Source organism: Centroberyx gerrardi, chromosome 3 (genome assembly GCF_048128805.1).
Source record: "Centroberyx gerrardi isolate f3 chromosome 3, fCenGer3.hap1.cur.20231027, whole genome shotgun sequence".
Classification (NCBI taxonomy): domain Eukaryota; kingdom Metazoa; phylum Chordata; class Actinopteri; order Beryciformes; family Berycidae; genus Centroberyx; species Centroberyx gerrardi.
The window spans coordinates 7,405,172-7,420,423 of NC_135999.1; the positions used below are offsets into that span (position 1 = coordinate 7,405,172).

At 43.9% G+C, this 15,252-nt stretch overlaps 1 protein-coding gene and 1 pseudogene across 2 annotated transcripts in view; both read left to right on the forward strand.

Moving 5' to 3' along the window:
• The window catches only part of LOC139913708 (serine hydrolase-like protein), a 6,412-nt pseudogene extending 4,670 nt beyond the window's left edge, over window positions 1-1,742 (forward strand). The window contains exons 12-13 of the transcript XR_013504298.1: window positions 819-898; window positions 1,538-1,742. The product of XR_013504298.1 is annotated as a serine hydrolase-like protein (transcript). The remainder of the gene's footprint in view (window positions 1-818; window positions 899-1,537) is intronic.
• A 4,088-nt stretch (window positions 1,743-5,830) lies between these two features.
• Window positions 5,831-15,217, forward strand: septin3 (septin 3). Its single transcript, XM_071901830.2, has 11 exons — window positions 5,831-5,944; window positions 7,563-7,928; window positions 8,177-8,305; window positions 10,100-10,181; window positions 10,378-10,515; window positions 11,191-11,308; window positions 11,607-11,702; window positions 12,026-12,122; window positions 12,281-12,332; window positions 12,464-12,546; window positions 12,797-15,217. Exons 2-11 carry the CDS (start codon window positions 7,565-7,567, stop codon window positions 12,877-12,879), a joined length of 1,242 nt encoding a protein of 413 aa, XP_071757931.1. The 5' UTR covers window positions 5,831-5,944; window positions 7,563-7,564; the 3' UTR covers window positions 12,880-15,217.
• Window positions 15,218-15,252: the final 35 nt, after the last annotated feature.

Genomic DNA, 15,252 nt, shown 5'->3' on the forward strand with positions numbered 1-15,252 from the left:
CACAGCAGTATGTTTTGTCTGTAGTTAGTAAGGCCTGCTGGCAATAATCTGTTGTTTCATGTCGTTTTTGGTGCATTCTTTAATTATTTAAATAATTTCACAAAGATTTCTTTGTACATTCAAGACTACATAACAGCGCAGCTCACCCTGTTTCAAATCAGCGCCTTGCCTCAGGACAGAACCAATGTAAATGCTCCAATATTTATTAAATCATTCATTGTTTAAAGAATGTGTTATACGTTTATGTAAATCCTACAAACGGGAAGTCACATGCCTCTTTCTGGTGGCTCTTCATTTGCAGCCGATCTGTTTAATTCAGCTGCTTTTCATGAATCCGAAGCTCGTAGGGAAAGAACTAAAAATGGCAATCATTAAAAGAGATTGCATCCTCTGACAACTTTGCATTATGTAGGCCATCCTTTCTGTATTCAGCCATTGTCTTGGAAACAGCAAGACAAAAAAAATCTTATTTTCCCTTTACTCTGGGGAGTGACTCCATAAAACATTGCAGCTGCAGTCAGTCAGAGCTGATATGAGAGGTGCTGCTCACACAAAAATGGCCCCCTTCTCTCAATGTCACATAAACTGTGTGATGGCCTCCGTGTTAAATGGAGTGGAATTGATTTTACGCAGCGAGCGGCAAGGCGGCGAGCATCCAGAGACATCTGAAGGGCTTGCACCCCCTCCGCACCCCGATCCCCCTCAAAAAAAAAAAAAAAAGATTATAGTTATATAAGTTTCCCTCCCACTCCCTCCATCCTCTCAGCCATCAGCAGGGATGTTGTCATAGCAACCCCCACCCCTCCTTTGAACGTCAGAGCCAGGAGCTGGAGGATGAAGCCGCATGCAGCTCCTGTCTCTTGTGCCTCTCCGAGAGCACCTGTGATTTTGTTATCTCGCATGCAACAGCCAGCAGGAGCGGCAGCACTGCATCGGCTCTGGAAATAATCGAATGCGCGATTTGACTCCTGGCCGCTGCATATCACACACCGTCAAACATCACATCTAGAGACCGACTGATCCAGCAGCGTCTACAGGTATGTACTACATTAGGACGCCTTTATTTACTACTCTGCGCTATTTTTAGCATGGCCATGCAACGACTACATCTGCAAATGAAATGTAAATAAATGTGCATCTCAGTCTGGCAAAAATACTTGTTAGGTAACATCCTAGCTGCTGGCAGCTGATTGTGTAATGCCTTGATTTCTGTACCTCCTCACAATTTTCTAAGCAAGCGTAGTACAGCAAGGAAGCTTTCTAAGGAATGAGTGAAAATAATGGGACATCAAGATGCTGCAGCTAAAGTGTTGCGTGAGGTTTTACTCTGTAGAGAGTAAGTGTTTGTGAGGAACACTTTAAGATGGCCTTGAACAAGTACTGAGTAACTCAAAATCTCCTCCACCCTCCCCATTCTCTCATCCCGCCTGCCTTCCTTCCCTTCCCCCTCTTCCCCTTTCCTCCCTGTCTCCCCTCCCTGTTCGTGCTCCTTTCCTTCTCCCACCCCTCTCTCCTCGCTCCTCCCGTTCCTTGACAGCAGCATGTCTTGGTTGTTCCTGGACTGGTTCGTGCCCCTCTACCTGCTGGTGTCGGTTTTGGTGCTGGCGGGGTTCGGAGCCTGCCTCTACTTCCTCGAGCCCGGGCTGCAGGATGCCCACAAGTGGAGCAACAAAACAGTCCGGCATCACCCGCTGGTGGCCAGCGTGAACTGCAGAGATGACGATAGCAATGCCCTGATATGACCAGGAGGGCGAGGAGGAGCGGACGACGGGCCATCTGGACGGGGGTGCAGCCGGGACACCGGTGGGATGGGAGCCAGCACCTTAAGAGGGAGAAAGAGAGGCTCTGTGTTGATTATCTAATAATGCAAGCTCTGTCCTACCATTCCAACTTTTCTCTGACCTCTTGCATAGACATTTGCTGTAGAGATCAGGCAAAAGTGACCAGAAGGGTTTTAAATTCGAACCAAGCCAAAGGCAAGAGGGAGAGGACTGTATCAAAATGGATGTGAGGTGCATGGAGGACGTGTCACCCTTTAGAAATGTGTAATGCCAGTTTGATAGATGAACAAAAATTTGCTTATATTTGATGTAAATTTCATGCCATCTTATACTTGTGCCAACTTTTACATACGTTTTGTAACTTGACAATCACTTTACATACATCACGAAGTTTACTTACATAGTGCATTTGACGAGTGAAGTGAATGACATAAGTGCAATGAATTAGTTGCCAGTGGGGGAGAAGCAAAACCTCATCCTGGCAATGACAGCATGGCAGCTGCTATCAAGCATGTGGATTGTTAGTGCCACTGTGCCAAAATGGTGTACGTGTTAGAAATAGGGACTTTGTTAAAATAATATGTGCCGAATAAATGCAATGAATTTGCTCAAGGTGCCAAGTTTATCCTAGATGGACCAAGATTTCATAAAACGAGTATTTGGTAATGCTCAAAGTGTATTATTTTTTTCCTCATTGTTTTTACTGGACAGCATGGTGAGGAGATTGTGGGTGTGTGCACCCCTCTTTTAATGACCAAATGCTTCCTGTATTCATATAAAAATAAAATTGTTTTATCCTCAACTTCTTAATTGCTTTCTGCGTGTGATTTTGCAACTATCATAGTTCACTAAAATAGTATTTGAGATTAAGTTTTAAGCTTATCTAAACTGTAATCAGTCCACAAAAAAGCATCAAAATCTCTCCACATGCAAATTTCATATTCCCAGACAGAGTGTCCCAAGAACACAACAAAATAAGAGGCGAGAGTGGGTGAGCGAAACAGTGCAGCCTTAGTGCAGAGGAATGGAGAGAATGCCACTTCTGTACCCACTACTTCCTACTGATCCATTCCCTGTCTCGCACTCGCTTTGTCTTTCTCACACACTCCCTGCATCTACAACAGAGACACAGCTGGAAATAGCTGCAGGTTAGTTGTCTTTTTCCTCATTTGTGACTTAAAGAAAACTACTCTTCTTGCAAATATTTGTAATGCAGTAGAATTTGAAGTTTGCAGTCTTTTCTACTGCATGCTATTCATGCAACTATATGTCAGATTGAGTATACTTGATAAGAATGTGCACATAGGTAATGTTTGACATATGCATCTAACAATTTGATTTCCCCTCATTTTTCCCCTCCCTCAATTTACTCACCAGGCTGTCTTTTCACCTCTTTCTCCCCAACTTATGTAAAACACAATGAGTGTTTCTGACCATCTTGCACCTTTGATCCCTCAAGTATCTGCATCCCCAAGACAACCCAAGAAACATTTACCAGTCCGTTTGCCACCTCTCTCCCTCTCTTCTCCTGTCATCAAAAAGAAAGCCATCCAAATCCCATCCTTTGATGAGCAGGGACTTGTCTTTGAAAAACACAGCTCAAAACAGTTCACCGCTGACAGGTATATTCAGCTTGTAGCTCCATTTTCTGTGTTATGTCTTTGTAATGCATTAAATACTTTGAAATATATAGTATCCATGAATTCATTTTGCTATTAACAGTTTTGCCTTTTTCCCTTTATTTTTTCATTCCCCTTTTAGCTCCAGATGTTTTCTTCCAATTTGTTCTCCTGAATCATCCACATCTGCTTCAGTCAAGACACCGAGTCGGCCCTCTTCATGTGAACGCTGTCCACATTCACAGAGAAACCATGGAGTCAGAGCTGCAACCCTTCCCAGGACCAAGCCCAAAACATACATCTCTCCATCTCTAACTACCAAGCCCAGCATCTCCATTTTTCCTGCTCCCGAGCCAAATTCTTCCCCCACTCTCTCCACCCTGCAGCCAAAGCCAAGCAACTCTCCAGATCTCCCCGTCTCACAAGCGAGTGTTTCTTCTTCATTGCTCCACATGCCAGAGGCGAAGCCAAGCATATCTCCAACTCTGACTATCCCCACGCCCAGATTAAGTCCATCTCCGACATCCCTGTGTCAAGGGGCCAAACAGACTTCTCCTGTTGCCAAAGAAAGAAGAGCTAAATCAATTCCCATCTCTAATACCAAAGGTGAGCCTGAGCCCGGTGAACAGAGGCCCTCAAAAGAGGCAAGGCATAACATTCTTGATCAAGATGTGTTATTGGACTTCACTCATTCTGAGTTGAGAAGAGGTTGTTCCCGGGATAAAATGAGCAGAGCATCTGGAAATCAGACTCCTCCTTATTCGGAGTCCCACAGACCAAGAATCGTGTCTCAGAATCCCTGCCTGTTGCAAGGCAAGCTTGGTTTAAGGAAAACTGGGAATATTGTAAAAGATAAACCAATGCCTCCTCTTGGGAATGTAGAAAGTACCGCAATCCCTAAACCAAAGTCAAACATCAAACAGCAACAGGACACTGAAATTCGGTCGAGTGGAGTGACATGTAAACAAAGCTCTCTGTCAGAGTCTGAAGGGATTAAGTCTGCTAATGTTGTTCGGAGAGAATTTCAATCAAGGACTGATGGACCGGCTACTCAGTCAAACCTCAACCCTCTGAAGAAATATATAGACAGCCCTCAGAGTAAGCATTACACTCAGACTGCAAGCACTGCTTCTAATCACCTGTCACATGAGCAAAGGCCGCCCAGCAGAAGTGCATCTGTACCTATAAGTCCCAAAATATCACATTCCGCACAGCATCTCTTGGGTCAGTCAACTCTCTCATCCACTATAGAAGCCAGGAGAAGGCGTTTTGACTTGTACAACGAAATAAGGAAAGAATCAACATTTACATCAGGCACTAACCTCAGGAGGTCTCAGGTGGAAGAGAGTACAATGGCAACCTCAACAAATCCTTCATCTAAACTCTTTCAACAAGCTGGTGTGTCTAGCAACATCAAGGCCCTTCAGAAACCCGGATTCTGGTCTAGAACCCAGTGTCAAAACACCCAGACGGATACGCGGATCACAATGAGTCAGTCAGACTGCATTTCAAAAGACGAGAGCTGCCAGTCAGAAGACGCTGATCCGAAACTGGAAGCAGCACAGAGTGAGTCACACAGATTACACAGACTTAAGACCTGTCTGGTGGTACCTCAAACACAAAAGGCCTCATACGCTCCCTCCCCACCTGCTTCTGTTGAATGCAGCACACCACAAACTGGAACGGCTTCAAAACTGCACACCAGATCACAGAAACATCACTTATATCGCGAGCAGTCTCCCGTGCAAAATGCAAACCACAAAGCCGTGGATCCCAGCGACCTGGAACTGAATCAAACAGATTCATTCGGACCACCTGACCACGGGGGACCCACAAAGCTTCCAGAATGTTCCTCAGAAAAGTGCGCTGTAAGCTGGCTACCGGCCATGGAGCGCTACCCATTCAGCACGACCGGGGTTGGCACCGGTTCAAAGGGGGTCTTTGAACTGCCATCCCAGCCACAATCCATACACTGCCAGAGACCAGATGAAACAACAACACCTACCCTTCCACCACACCAACTGAATCACCCTCTGCCAGACAGGGCATCTATCGCCAAGGAGCCAGAGGACCCGTACTACGTCACCATGTACTACCCGGGTTCAGTGTATGTGTCAATGGGTGAGTACAGAGATATCTAAACTACTTGGAAGACTTTAACTGACTCTGTGAACAAACTCAACTAATTCCTCTGAGCGTACACGATTAGGGATTCTTTCCTCTCTCTTATTTGGCTTGTTTTGTTTTTCCCCAAATCTATTCTGCAGGGGAAGAGATAGGGGAGAAAAGACAGGGACTCAGATGAGGGGGGGGGGGGGGGGGGTCAAAGAGGATAGCAGAGGGATTTAAGACGTCACTCCTTATCAGTAGAGTAACAGAAACGCTGAAGAGAGATACGACGACGTTGGTTAGAACACAGTGTAAAAGTGACTGGTCCGGGAAGACAACTCAACACGGCGCTCCGCAGAGACAAACAAACGCAAAGAAAACATGCACAAAAGAAAGCGAGGGAAGGACAGAAGAACAACAACAAAGACATAACACGTGAGTGCCGTATCACCAATGGACCAGAGTTATTCAGCTGTGTTTACCTGCACTGTGCTTATTATATCTGGCAAGACTTTAGTAGTCCTTTAATAAAAAAAAGAAGGATACTATACAGATATCACACTTTAAAATACTGTATAAAGTAGCTATTTTGCTCAAAACTGTGCCACAGAAAAAGACCTAGAGTACTAGCATAGGAGATAAAACATACCATTAACTACAGAAAGGTCTAACCTAACTATGGAGGATCACAGACACACTATGCGGCCCTGTATGAATATTATAGCGATTTTTCGTTACATAAGTCACTCACAGTAACTTATGTTTCACAATATAGGAAGTTTGTTTCAGTTCAAAAAAGTTTGTACACATTTGATTCAGATCAAATGAGATGCGAAGTTTTTTGCGTAAGTAACATATGATCCACGCCCCAAAATTGTTCCCTAAAAATAGGCTGTGGCACTAACAGAAGACACGATGCCAAAAATGTCCCTTTGAGGTAGTTCTACTGAGCATGCGCGCTGCATCTCCCCACTCCCTCTCCTCTTGTCGCCTTGGTAACGGGAAAGGGGGGTTCTCGGCCAGAGGGAAGGAGCGGAGAGGTACCCGGACTAATCACATGACCGCTCTCTACATCTTATTATCTCTCTCTGTTGGATATCCATCGTTTGTTCTTGGAGCCCGCACGATAATATCAACCGCGGAAAAGCGTTTCTTCGCCTTAGGTCAATTAAACGGGAATTGGTAAGTCGTGTATCCAACATCACTGCTGCCGAGTCTTACCGTTAGCGCACTACTAGCTAGCAGCCGTTGGCTAGCTCAGAGCCGCCGCTAGCAGCACCGTCCAGCATGGATGGAGGGAGACAATGGGGTCGGTCGGCTCTGGATGGAGCTAATCAGCTCTCGTGTGTTGTATGAGAGCTGATAGACGGCGGGCTGGAAGCTGTTTTTGGCTCAAATAGCGACCGGCAAGGTGTTACTTTAAATTGCTTGGCGACCCAGGCCAGAGATGAAGGTTTTTATTAGGGGGGGGGAAAGGACGAGGCTTTCATGCCACCAGAGGATAGTGAGCTATTTTGCAACCTTTCAGTCAAGGACAGTGTGTGATTTGCCTGCAGAATTTAGCTCATGATTAATGCTGAAATAATCTGTGATTTGCAGCTCTGCAAATCTGGTGACTTATGCTTTGTGTGTGTATGTGTGTGAAAACAGAGGGACAGGGGGAGAGAGAGAGAGCAGGGCTTTATGGCCATTGGTGTTGTTGTGAATCAAACTGACAGTCAGTGCCTCAGTGACCTGTGTGATCTGTATCAAGGAGTGTGGCTCCGCTGACTTCAAGCGTAGCGGCAGCCTGTTCCATGTGTACACCCTGGAGGGTTTAGGTTATGCACATCATGGCCCGACCTTATGCCTGTTACTATTACCATCTGCCCGCACTGTTGTCTTCACCTGAGCCTTCTCCGAGAGCCTCCTTCTTGAATGTAGAACAAGTGAAGAGACAAGAGGCCTCAAACTTGGCCTACTTCCTGAGGGTATTCGTGATTTTATTGGACTGTGTTTTTTTTTGTTTTTTTTGTCGATGAATTCATGTGACTCTTCCTCTCCTCTCCTATAGACATGTCAGACGTAGTTCCCCCAGAAGTGAGACCCAAACCGGCCGTCCCCGCCAAGCCCCCTCATGTGGGGGCTCCTTCCCCCTCCAGCCCCTTCCCGCCCCAGGGCCCGGGGATCGGGGGTGGCGTCTCTGTTCCTCCTCCCAGCAGCATTCCGGTTCCCATTGGGAGTCACGGGCCGAGCCACGGTGCGGGTCACGTCACGGGCCACAGCGCGGGTCACGCTGCAGCGCATGGTGGGGGCCCTGCTCATGGAGGCTCCGGAGGTGGATCCACACTGCTGGGATACATTGGTATTGACACCATCATTGAGCAGATGAGGAAGAAGACCATGAAAACTGGCTTTGATTTCAACATCATGGTAGTGGGTAAGTCAAAGAGGACAAGTACACCTGAAAAAGATCCTCAAATATTATGCGTTACTCTTATCCTTTGTTTCTTGGTTTTGTTTCGCTTTTTTGTCAGTTTTACTGCCTACTCCCTCCTTCACACATGCCCACTTTCTCTCTGCTTCTGTCTCCCTTTCTCTCTCGCCTGCTTCCTTCCTCTTCCATGCCCTTATTCTCTTTCTCCATCACTCTCTTTCTCCATTCTTCCATCCCTCTCTTGGTCCCAGGTCACAGTGGGCTTGGAAAATCGACTCTCATGAACACACTGTTCAAGTCCCAGGTGAGCAGGAGGAGTGCAGGGTGGGCCCGTGACGAGAAGATCCCCAAGACTGTGGAGATCAAAGCAGTGTCCCACTGTGAGTATAGGAAGAGGCCAGACATTTGTTTTAGCAAAGCAAACAAATGATCTTTGACATCCTACATAGCCTGCTAACATCAGTGCACCCTGATAGTTGCCAAGTGAGCTTGCCATTTTTTTCCAGCTGAGCTACAAACATGCTGGCCAACTGCTGCCTTACCTACAGGCATTTTGTGCAAAAAGGCTTTTATCGTCCATTTACTGTGACCGTCCATTTACTGGCCATAGCCTATGGTCCCTTCAAAAACTTAAGAGGTTTGTGGGACTGGTCAATTGTTAAATGTCCCTTTACTGGTCTACATAGCCTATGGTTCCTTCAAATATTATAGGCTAAGCTTTAAAGCTTTGTTCAATCTAATAATTATCTCTTCAAAAGTTACAGCTTAATTTTAAAAAGCTAATTTGTCCATTTTAACATCAGTTTAATTTCCCATTTCAGTAGAATGCTTGGAACGTGCTTTTATGCACATGCTCAGTATGACCTCTAATCTTGTTGTGCTTCAAGCTGTTGTTCCTACACTTATTGACTTGACATGTGAAATCAGTGTGAGAATATTATGTGAATGCAGTAAACATTTGCATGGTGCCGGTCTATGATCAGGCCTATCCTATCACCTCGGTACTCAATTCCAGCCCTCGAGGTCTGGTGTCCTGCAGGTGTCCTGCAGGTTTTTGTTCTTCCAATTACAACTACAATTGTCTATCAGACGCTTTTATCCAAAGCTACGTACACATGAGATTTTAATACAACACAAGCAAGGATCTAGTCAGGACAAGCAAGGATCTATCTTCCCTGATAGTTAAAGGAAAAATCCACCCTAAAGCACGTTAACACTGTTGTGAAACTGGTACCTTGCATTCCTTGGTCTGTTTGTTGTTTTGTGGTGTATTTTTCTTACAAGTTACTGAAGGTGGAAAAATGAATATGCACAGAATATCTAATATCAAGCTAACTTTACTCCTGTCACAGCTAAATGGAACAAGTTGACGCCTGTTCTCTTGGGCTTGTCCAAAGGAATTCTGGGAAATGTAGCAAATCACTACCTGAAGCAGAAGTAGATGAGGGAGGTTGAGGGAAAGTGGGTACAACAAAATGAGTAGTTAGTTTGCTAGGAAATATTTTAAAAAAAAAGCAGATTAAGTCAATAACAGATAACAGATAAGTTATCCCTGTAATATTTATAATGTCATGGTTTCATTCAACATAGGCGAAAAATAAAAGGAACCAGACATGTTCTGGGAGCCCCAAAATGCTGGTTAAACCAGCAACACTTTGCTGGTCTATGGTCATGAGACAATTGTCATTTACATATATCCTTGATGATTTAACAGCACTGAGGGCAAATTGCGATGATATTTCAAACCCTTGGATTGAGCTCAGTGGTTGGTCGGTACCGTTTTTCATGGTCATACGCACAGTGCCTGTGGCTGAGAATGACCTGACATTATTACGCCCTAGCCAGCAGTGTCAGAGACTGGAACAGCAGAAGCGTGGCGAGAAGTGTGGCATCTCATGCATGTCCAGAAGGCCCAATCACATCATTTCTACTTTATGTCCTTGGCGATCATATTGTGTCTGTCTAGAAAGCTCATACTCTCATTATACTTGCTTCAGTGCTAAGACTCTTTTTCTCATAAACGCTTAGTCAATACATCAATTCATTCAGACATTCATACATCAAATATACATCGGATACAGATCCATTACATTGCAGTTATAGCGCTTCCACAGACATTAAACCCAAAGGAACACTTTAGGTTTATTTAGTTTATTTCTTTGTCTTTTTTCCAGTCATCGAGGAGGGTGGCGTCAAGATGAAGTTGACCGTCATTGACACTCCAGGCTTTGGGGACCAGATTAACAATGACAACTGGTGGGTTTTGCAACTCATTAATAGTTAAAACCTCATAAATGGCATCATTACTGCCTTATCGTATCAAAAACAATGTCACCTTACACATGGTATTGTTAGTTTAGGACGCAAACAGCACGCAAACGATTACAATTCAACTCAAGTAATGTTTTTTTCATTTGTATTCTCAAACTGACCTCTTCCTGTCTGTCCACAGCTGGGAGCCCATTGGCAAGTACATCAATGAGCAGTATGAGAAGTTCCTAAAGGAGGAGGTCAACATTACCAGGAAGAAGCGCATCCCCGACACCAGGGTGCACTGCTGTCTGTATTTCATCTCCCCGACCGGACACTCGTGAGTTAAACTGCTTGGGAATGGGAGATTAGTTGAGTAATCAGTCAGAGCATCCTCAAGTATCTGATCTTACAAGGGGCATGTTCTTAGTAATCTGTTGGCACTGGCATTCAAACCGGGTGAGCACAGGATGGCAGGCTGTCAGGCGCGCACACACACACACACACACACACACACACACAGAGTTTCCATGACCTTTCATCCAAACACATTTCAATTCAGATTCTTAACAAAGCCCTGAGCCAGTGTGCTACTTTCTGCTGCAGACAACACAAAGTCTATCCTCTGAACAGCTCACAATTAGCTCATGCTGACAACTGTGAAATTGCTCTTTAACGGATAAACGGATACAGTCCTTTGTGTATTACAGCTTGTGCATCCCATCCTTTTTAACCATGATAATTGTGATCAGCAAGATGTTTCGTGTGCAGTCCTTTCACCATCTGCAATGATTTCAAACAGAAATTAGGACGCAACCTTTGTGTTTCAAAACCATCACACTGTCTAACACTCCGCTATTGTTATCCTCATCGTATTTTCACAATTGCAAACTAGCCTTGTTTGAGATTCACAGCTCCTGATTCAACCCACTTAATCACTTTCTGTCTTTGTCTTCCTACCTGTCTCTCTCTCTCTCTCTCTCTCTCTCTCTCTCTGTCTGTCGCTCTCTCCCAGTCTTCGGCAGCTAGACGTCGAGTTCATGAAGCATTTGAGCCACTCGGTCAACATCATCCCTGTGATCGCCAAGGCTGACACAATGACCATCGATGAGAGGCAGGAGTTCAAACAGAGGGTGAGAGTTTCACCTTTGACCCCGCAACCTTACCACACTGTCAGTCGCATTGGGTTCTGCCAGAACTTTATTTGTGTTCGTGCAAGTCTAGATTTCTTCCATTTAGATCAAGTCACTTCCATTGTGTTTGATTCAATTCAAAAAACGTCATAAACATCACTAAGACTATAGGCAGAGAGGGACAGATATATTTCAGTTCAGCGTTGGGTAAAAGTACTATTAAAGACATTGCTCAGATGAAGATGTGTTACATAACTTTAATTTTCTGTGTTCCTCCTGACTTTGTTTTGTCCTGCAGGTCAGGAAGGAGCTGGAGATGGGTGGGATAGAGTTCTACCCACAGAAAGAGTTTGACGAGGACATGGAGGACAAGAGCGACAACGACAAGATCAGGGTAAGTGGCTCCGCTCTCTCTTGTGCATGTGCGACTTTACATTCTATCCATCACTCAGTCCAGCGGATAATGTCCGAATGACATTCTCCCTCTTAGAGACAATGAGTCTTGAAACATCCTTTCCTATCCCTCCTTTCCTCGTGACCAACATGAAACCAAAAAGGCATGAAACTGTTATTTTTATCAATTTGCCTTTGATATGTTGATGCATTCTGCCTTCTCTCCCTAACTGAAATATGTCTGGGCACTCTGTGTATTTGTTCCCTCTCATAAACCAGTTTCCTTCGGTACGTTGAACCTTGTTTAAATGTCTCTATCCATAGGAGGCGATGCCCTTTGCTGTGGTGGGCAGCGACAAAGAGTATCAAGTGAATGGCAAGCGGGTTCTGGGGAGGAAGACAGCGTGGGGAGTGGTAGAAGGTGGGTTTATGGCCTCCGGTATTAATAACACTGACCTTTCTCTCCCTTCACCACAAAGATGATGTCGATGGCCTCGGTTAAAGTGCTGAAAACTCAAGATATAGGAGACATTTGACATTATGACTGTGGTTCCTCACCCTGATTCTCTTTTGTTGCAGTTGAAAACCCCAACCATTGTGAATTTGCCCAGCTGAGAGATTTCCTGATCAGGTAAAAATAGTCTTTTCAGTTCAACCCAAAACGTAATAACCATTAAGCTGTATTAAAATACAATAATAAAGAGCTTGATACCTCCTAAATAGATATGAATGTTATCTCTCTCCCTGTCTGTTTCTCTTCAGGTCTCACCTCCAGGACTTGAAGGAGGTCACCCATAATATACATTATGAAACCTACCGTGCCAAGAGACTCAACGAGAACGGAGGTCTGCACCCCATATCCTCCAATGACACCCAAGAGAGCAACCTGTAATCAGTCAGTTAGGGAAATATTAGAAAGAGACAGAGAGTGAGAACCAAAACAGTGCAATGAAGCTGATAGATGAATCTATATTATGTCATCGTGGCATCACTGCATGCTTGGAGAACATTTATATCTGTGTAAATCAGTGTCATTTAATCATTTCACTTCTAATCCCAAACTCCCACCATCTTCCTCTCCACTGCCCTCCCCAGGTCATCATCCCCCCATCCACATCCACATCCTCACCCCTTCCAGCAAGGTTCATTTCAAGTCATTCCCGAGAATAGTTGGATAGAAGGACAGTTCCAGTTTCTCTACTGCCCATGCCTTCACATTTTCTCATTGCCCAGGTAGTGTAAGCTTAAGAAGTGCCATCAGTAGGGTTTTTTTTTGTTTGTTTGTTTGTTTATGAGGCCAATTTTTAAGTATATCATTAAATCTGTTTGAGTATTGTGTAGCGCCTGTTGTCTGAATTCAGGCAAACAATGATTTGTTCTGATTATTAAAAACTTAATTGCTGTGTAGTAGTGATGCAAAGGCCAGCTCTGCAGTCAACTTACAACTTACAAACATCACAAGCTGTGCTTTTATAGCCACCCTCACCATAAACACAAACTAAACTCCTCTCCTCTCCTTCTCTCTATTTATGCTTGATTTTCCATTTGAAATTAGTCTGTGTGCGCTGACTCGCATACTAAGATGAGAGATAGCTGAGACATCAGTCACGTGAAATACAGTTGTGTGGGCGTCGGTGTGCGTGTAATTGGAGAGTCCACAGGATGCACGACTGCACATGCTGCAGACTCCATGATGACTCCATGATTCACCATAGTGGCACAAACACAAACTGAAATGCTTGAGACACATACAACTTAGCAGGCTTTGTCACACAGCATTGTTGTGCTCATTTACATTGGCTGACTAGGCTCTTGCAATGTTGGAGAGGAATTACAAAACAGATTGCCTGTAGCAGTGGTTTTCTAACTTTTCCTTCTGGGGCCTACTTTCTGAATCTTTCTCCCTCTGGATTCAGACTGACTTTGCAATCTATTGTGCAGGCTAACTGGACAAAATGTACCCACTTTTTTAGGTTAATCCAGGCCTGCAGGATTTAATTCAATCTATTTTACATTGCATAAACTGTAGAATGCTGTGACAGTGCAGCATGGCCAATAACCTCATATAAAATCAGACTCAAAACTTTGCAGTCAAAAACAATCTGAAACAAGCTGTTTCTCAAAAGTAATTTGGAGACTAATATTGATTTTCCTCTGGCCTAAACCAGCCTTTTAAAAACAGTGGTCTTTGCACAAAGTTTCTTCTTTATTAGGCTAGGGTGATCTGATGCATTTTCTCTCCACCTTACCCACCGGCCATTCATGAAAAGGATATTTTCTGACCCAAAACCTACCTGACCTGCATGTGTAACCAGGTCGACCTTTGCATCACTACTGCATAGAAGATGACAACTGAAGTGAAAACCCACATATTGTCATTTTCTTTTGTCAATTTGAAGTCTTGTGCCATGTAAAGCATTTGAGAGCATTTGAGAGCTCTGACTCTTCACCGCTTGGAGACCAGTTATTTTGTGCCAATGCAAATTTGAGGTGGAGTTCCTCCTCTCCACCACTTGGTGGCAGTGCTCTGCCATGTACAAACTCAGTAGAACCAGACAGAAGCACTTCGTTCAACCTTGTTCCCTCCTCAGACATTCCGATTGGCCAGATGGATTTTTAGGTCGTTTTTGCTCACATCCATCCAAGCCGGTCTTATTTCCTGATGAGGTTTGCAGAGTTCGGGTCCTCCATTGCCATCAGTACTAACTACACTGGGAGTCATATCTATCCAGATCAGGTTTACAAGAATAGTATGTGCTCAGAGCACCGGTGTCGTCATTCCAAATGAACCAATTTATTACTTATTAACATGTTTACCAAGTTTTCTTCAGGAAATCAACATTCATAGTGGTCATGCACTGTTTTCAATAGAGCACAATATCCCAAGATTACAAGCAATTCAATCTTTCAATATTTATCAATCTTTTTTATTTAAATTGTATCTTTAATGGGTGTCCATGACCCCCCCAAAACATTTTATACAATCATACGTATGCGCGTGAGTTTGATATGACATGGTGTCTGCAAAACACATTGTAGTCGTGTGGTTTTAGTGCAGTCATTGGGTTTCAAGGAGCAGTTGAACAATATTACAAAAAAAACGAACTTTCTCACTGTTTTTACTCAGTGTTTATGTGTGCATGCTTGTAGCCATGTAGCCTGTTTGCTCCAGACCTACAGCCAATCAGTTCACATATCACTGCATTATCACATCAAGTATTTCTGAATGTGTGATGTGTGTACAGTGAATTGCTAAATCATCAGACAAAGCGCTGCTGTCTAACTCCTGTAACTAAACTCTCAGCCCGCTCTCCACAGATCACTCATCTCTTTGAATATCAGTAGTACTTCACAATGTGAATTTTTTTTTTTCATTTAATACCCACTTTTCTCAAAGTTGTTGTGATACATTGAGATGTAATTCCAGTGTTATACTGAGTTATTTATACATTTATGTATTATTTATTGTAATTTATTCTTTATTTAATAAAGGTACATTTCCATGTTTTTCTTGAATGAGTAGAACTTTTGGGCTTGTCTGAACGATCTAC

Coding starts and splice junctions, on each gene's coding strand:
- septin3 (XM_071901830.2), top strand. CDS start 7,565: ATGTCAGACGTAGTTCCCCCAGAAGTGAGACCCAAACCGGCCGTCCCC. Junction 7,929..8,176: donor TTTCAACATCATGGTAGTGG/GTAAGTCAAAGA, acceptor TCTTGGTCCCAG/GTCACAGTGGGCTTGGAAAA. Junction 12,333..12,463: donor CTGAGAGATTTCCTGATCAG/GTAAAAATAGTC, acceptor GTTTCTCTTCAG/GTCTCACCTCCAGGACTTGA.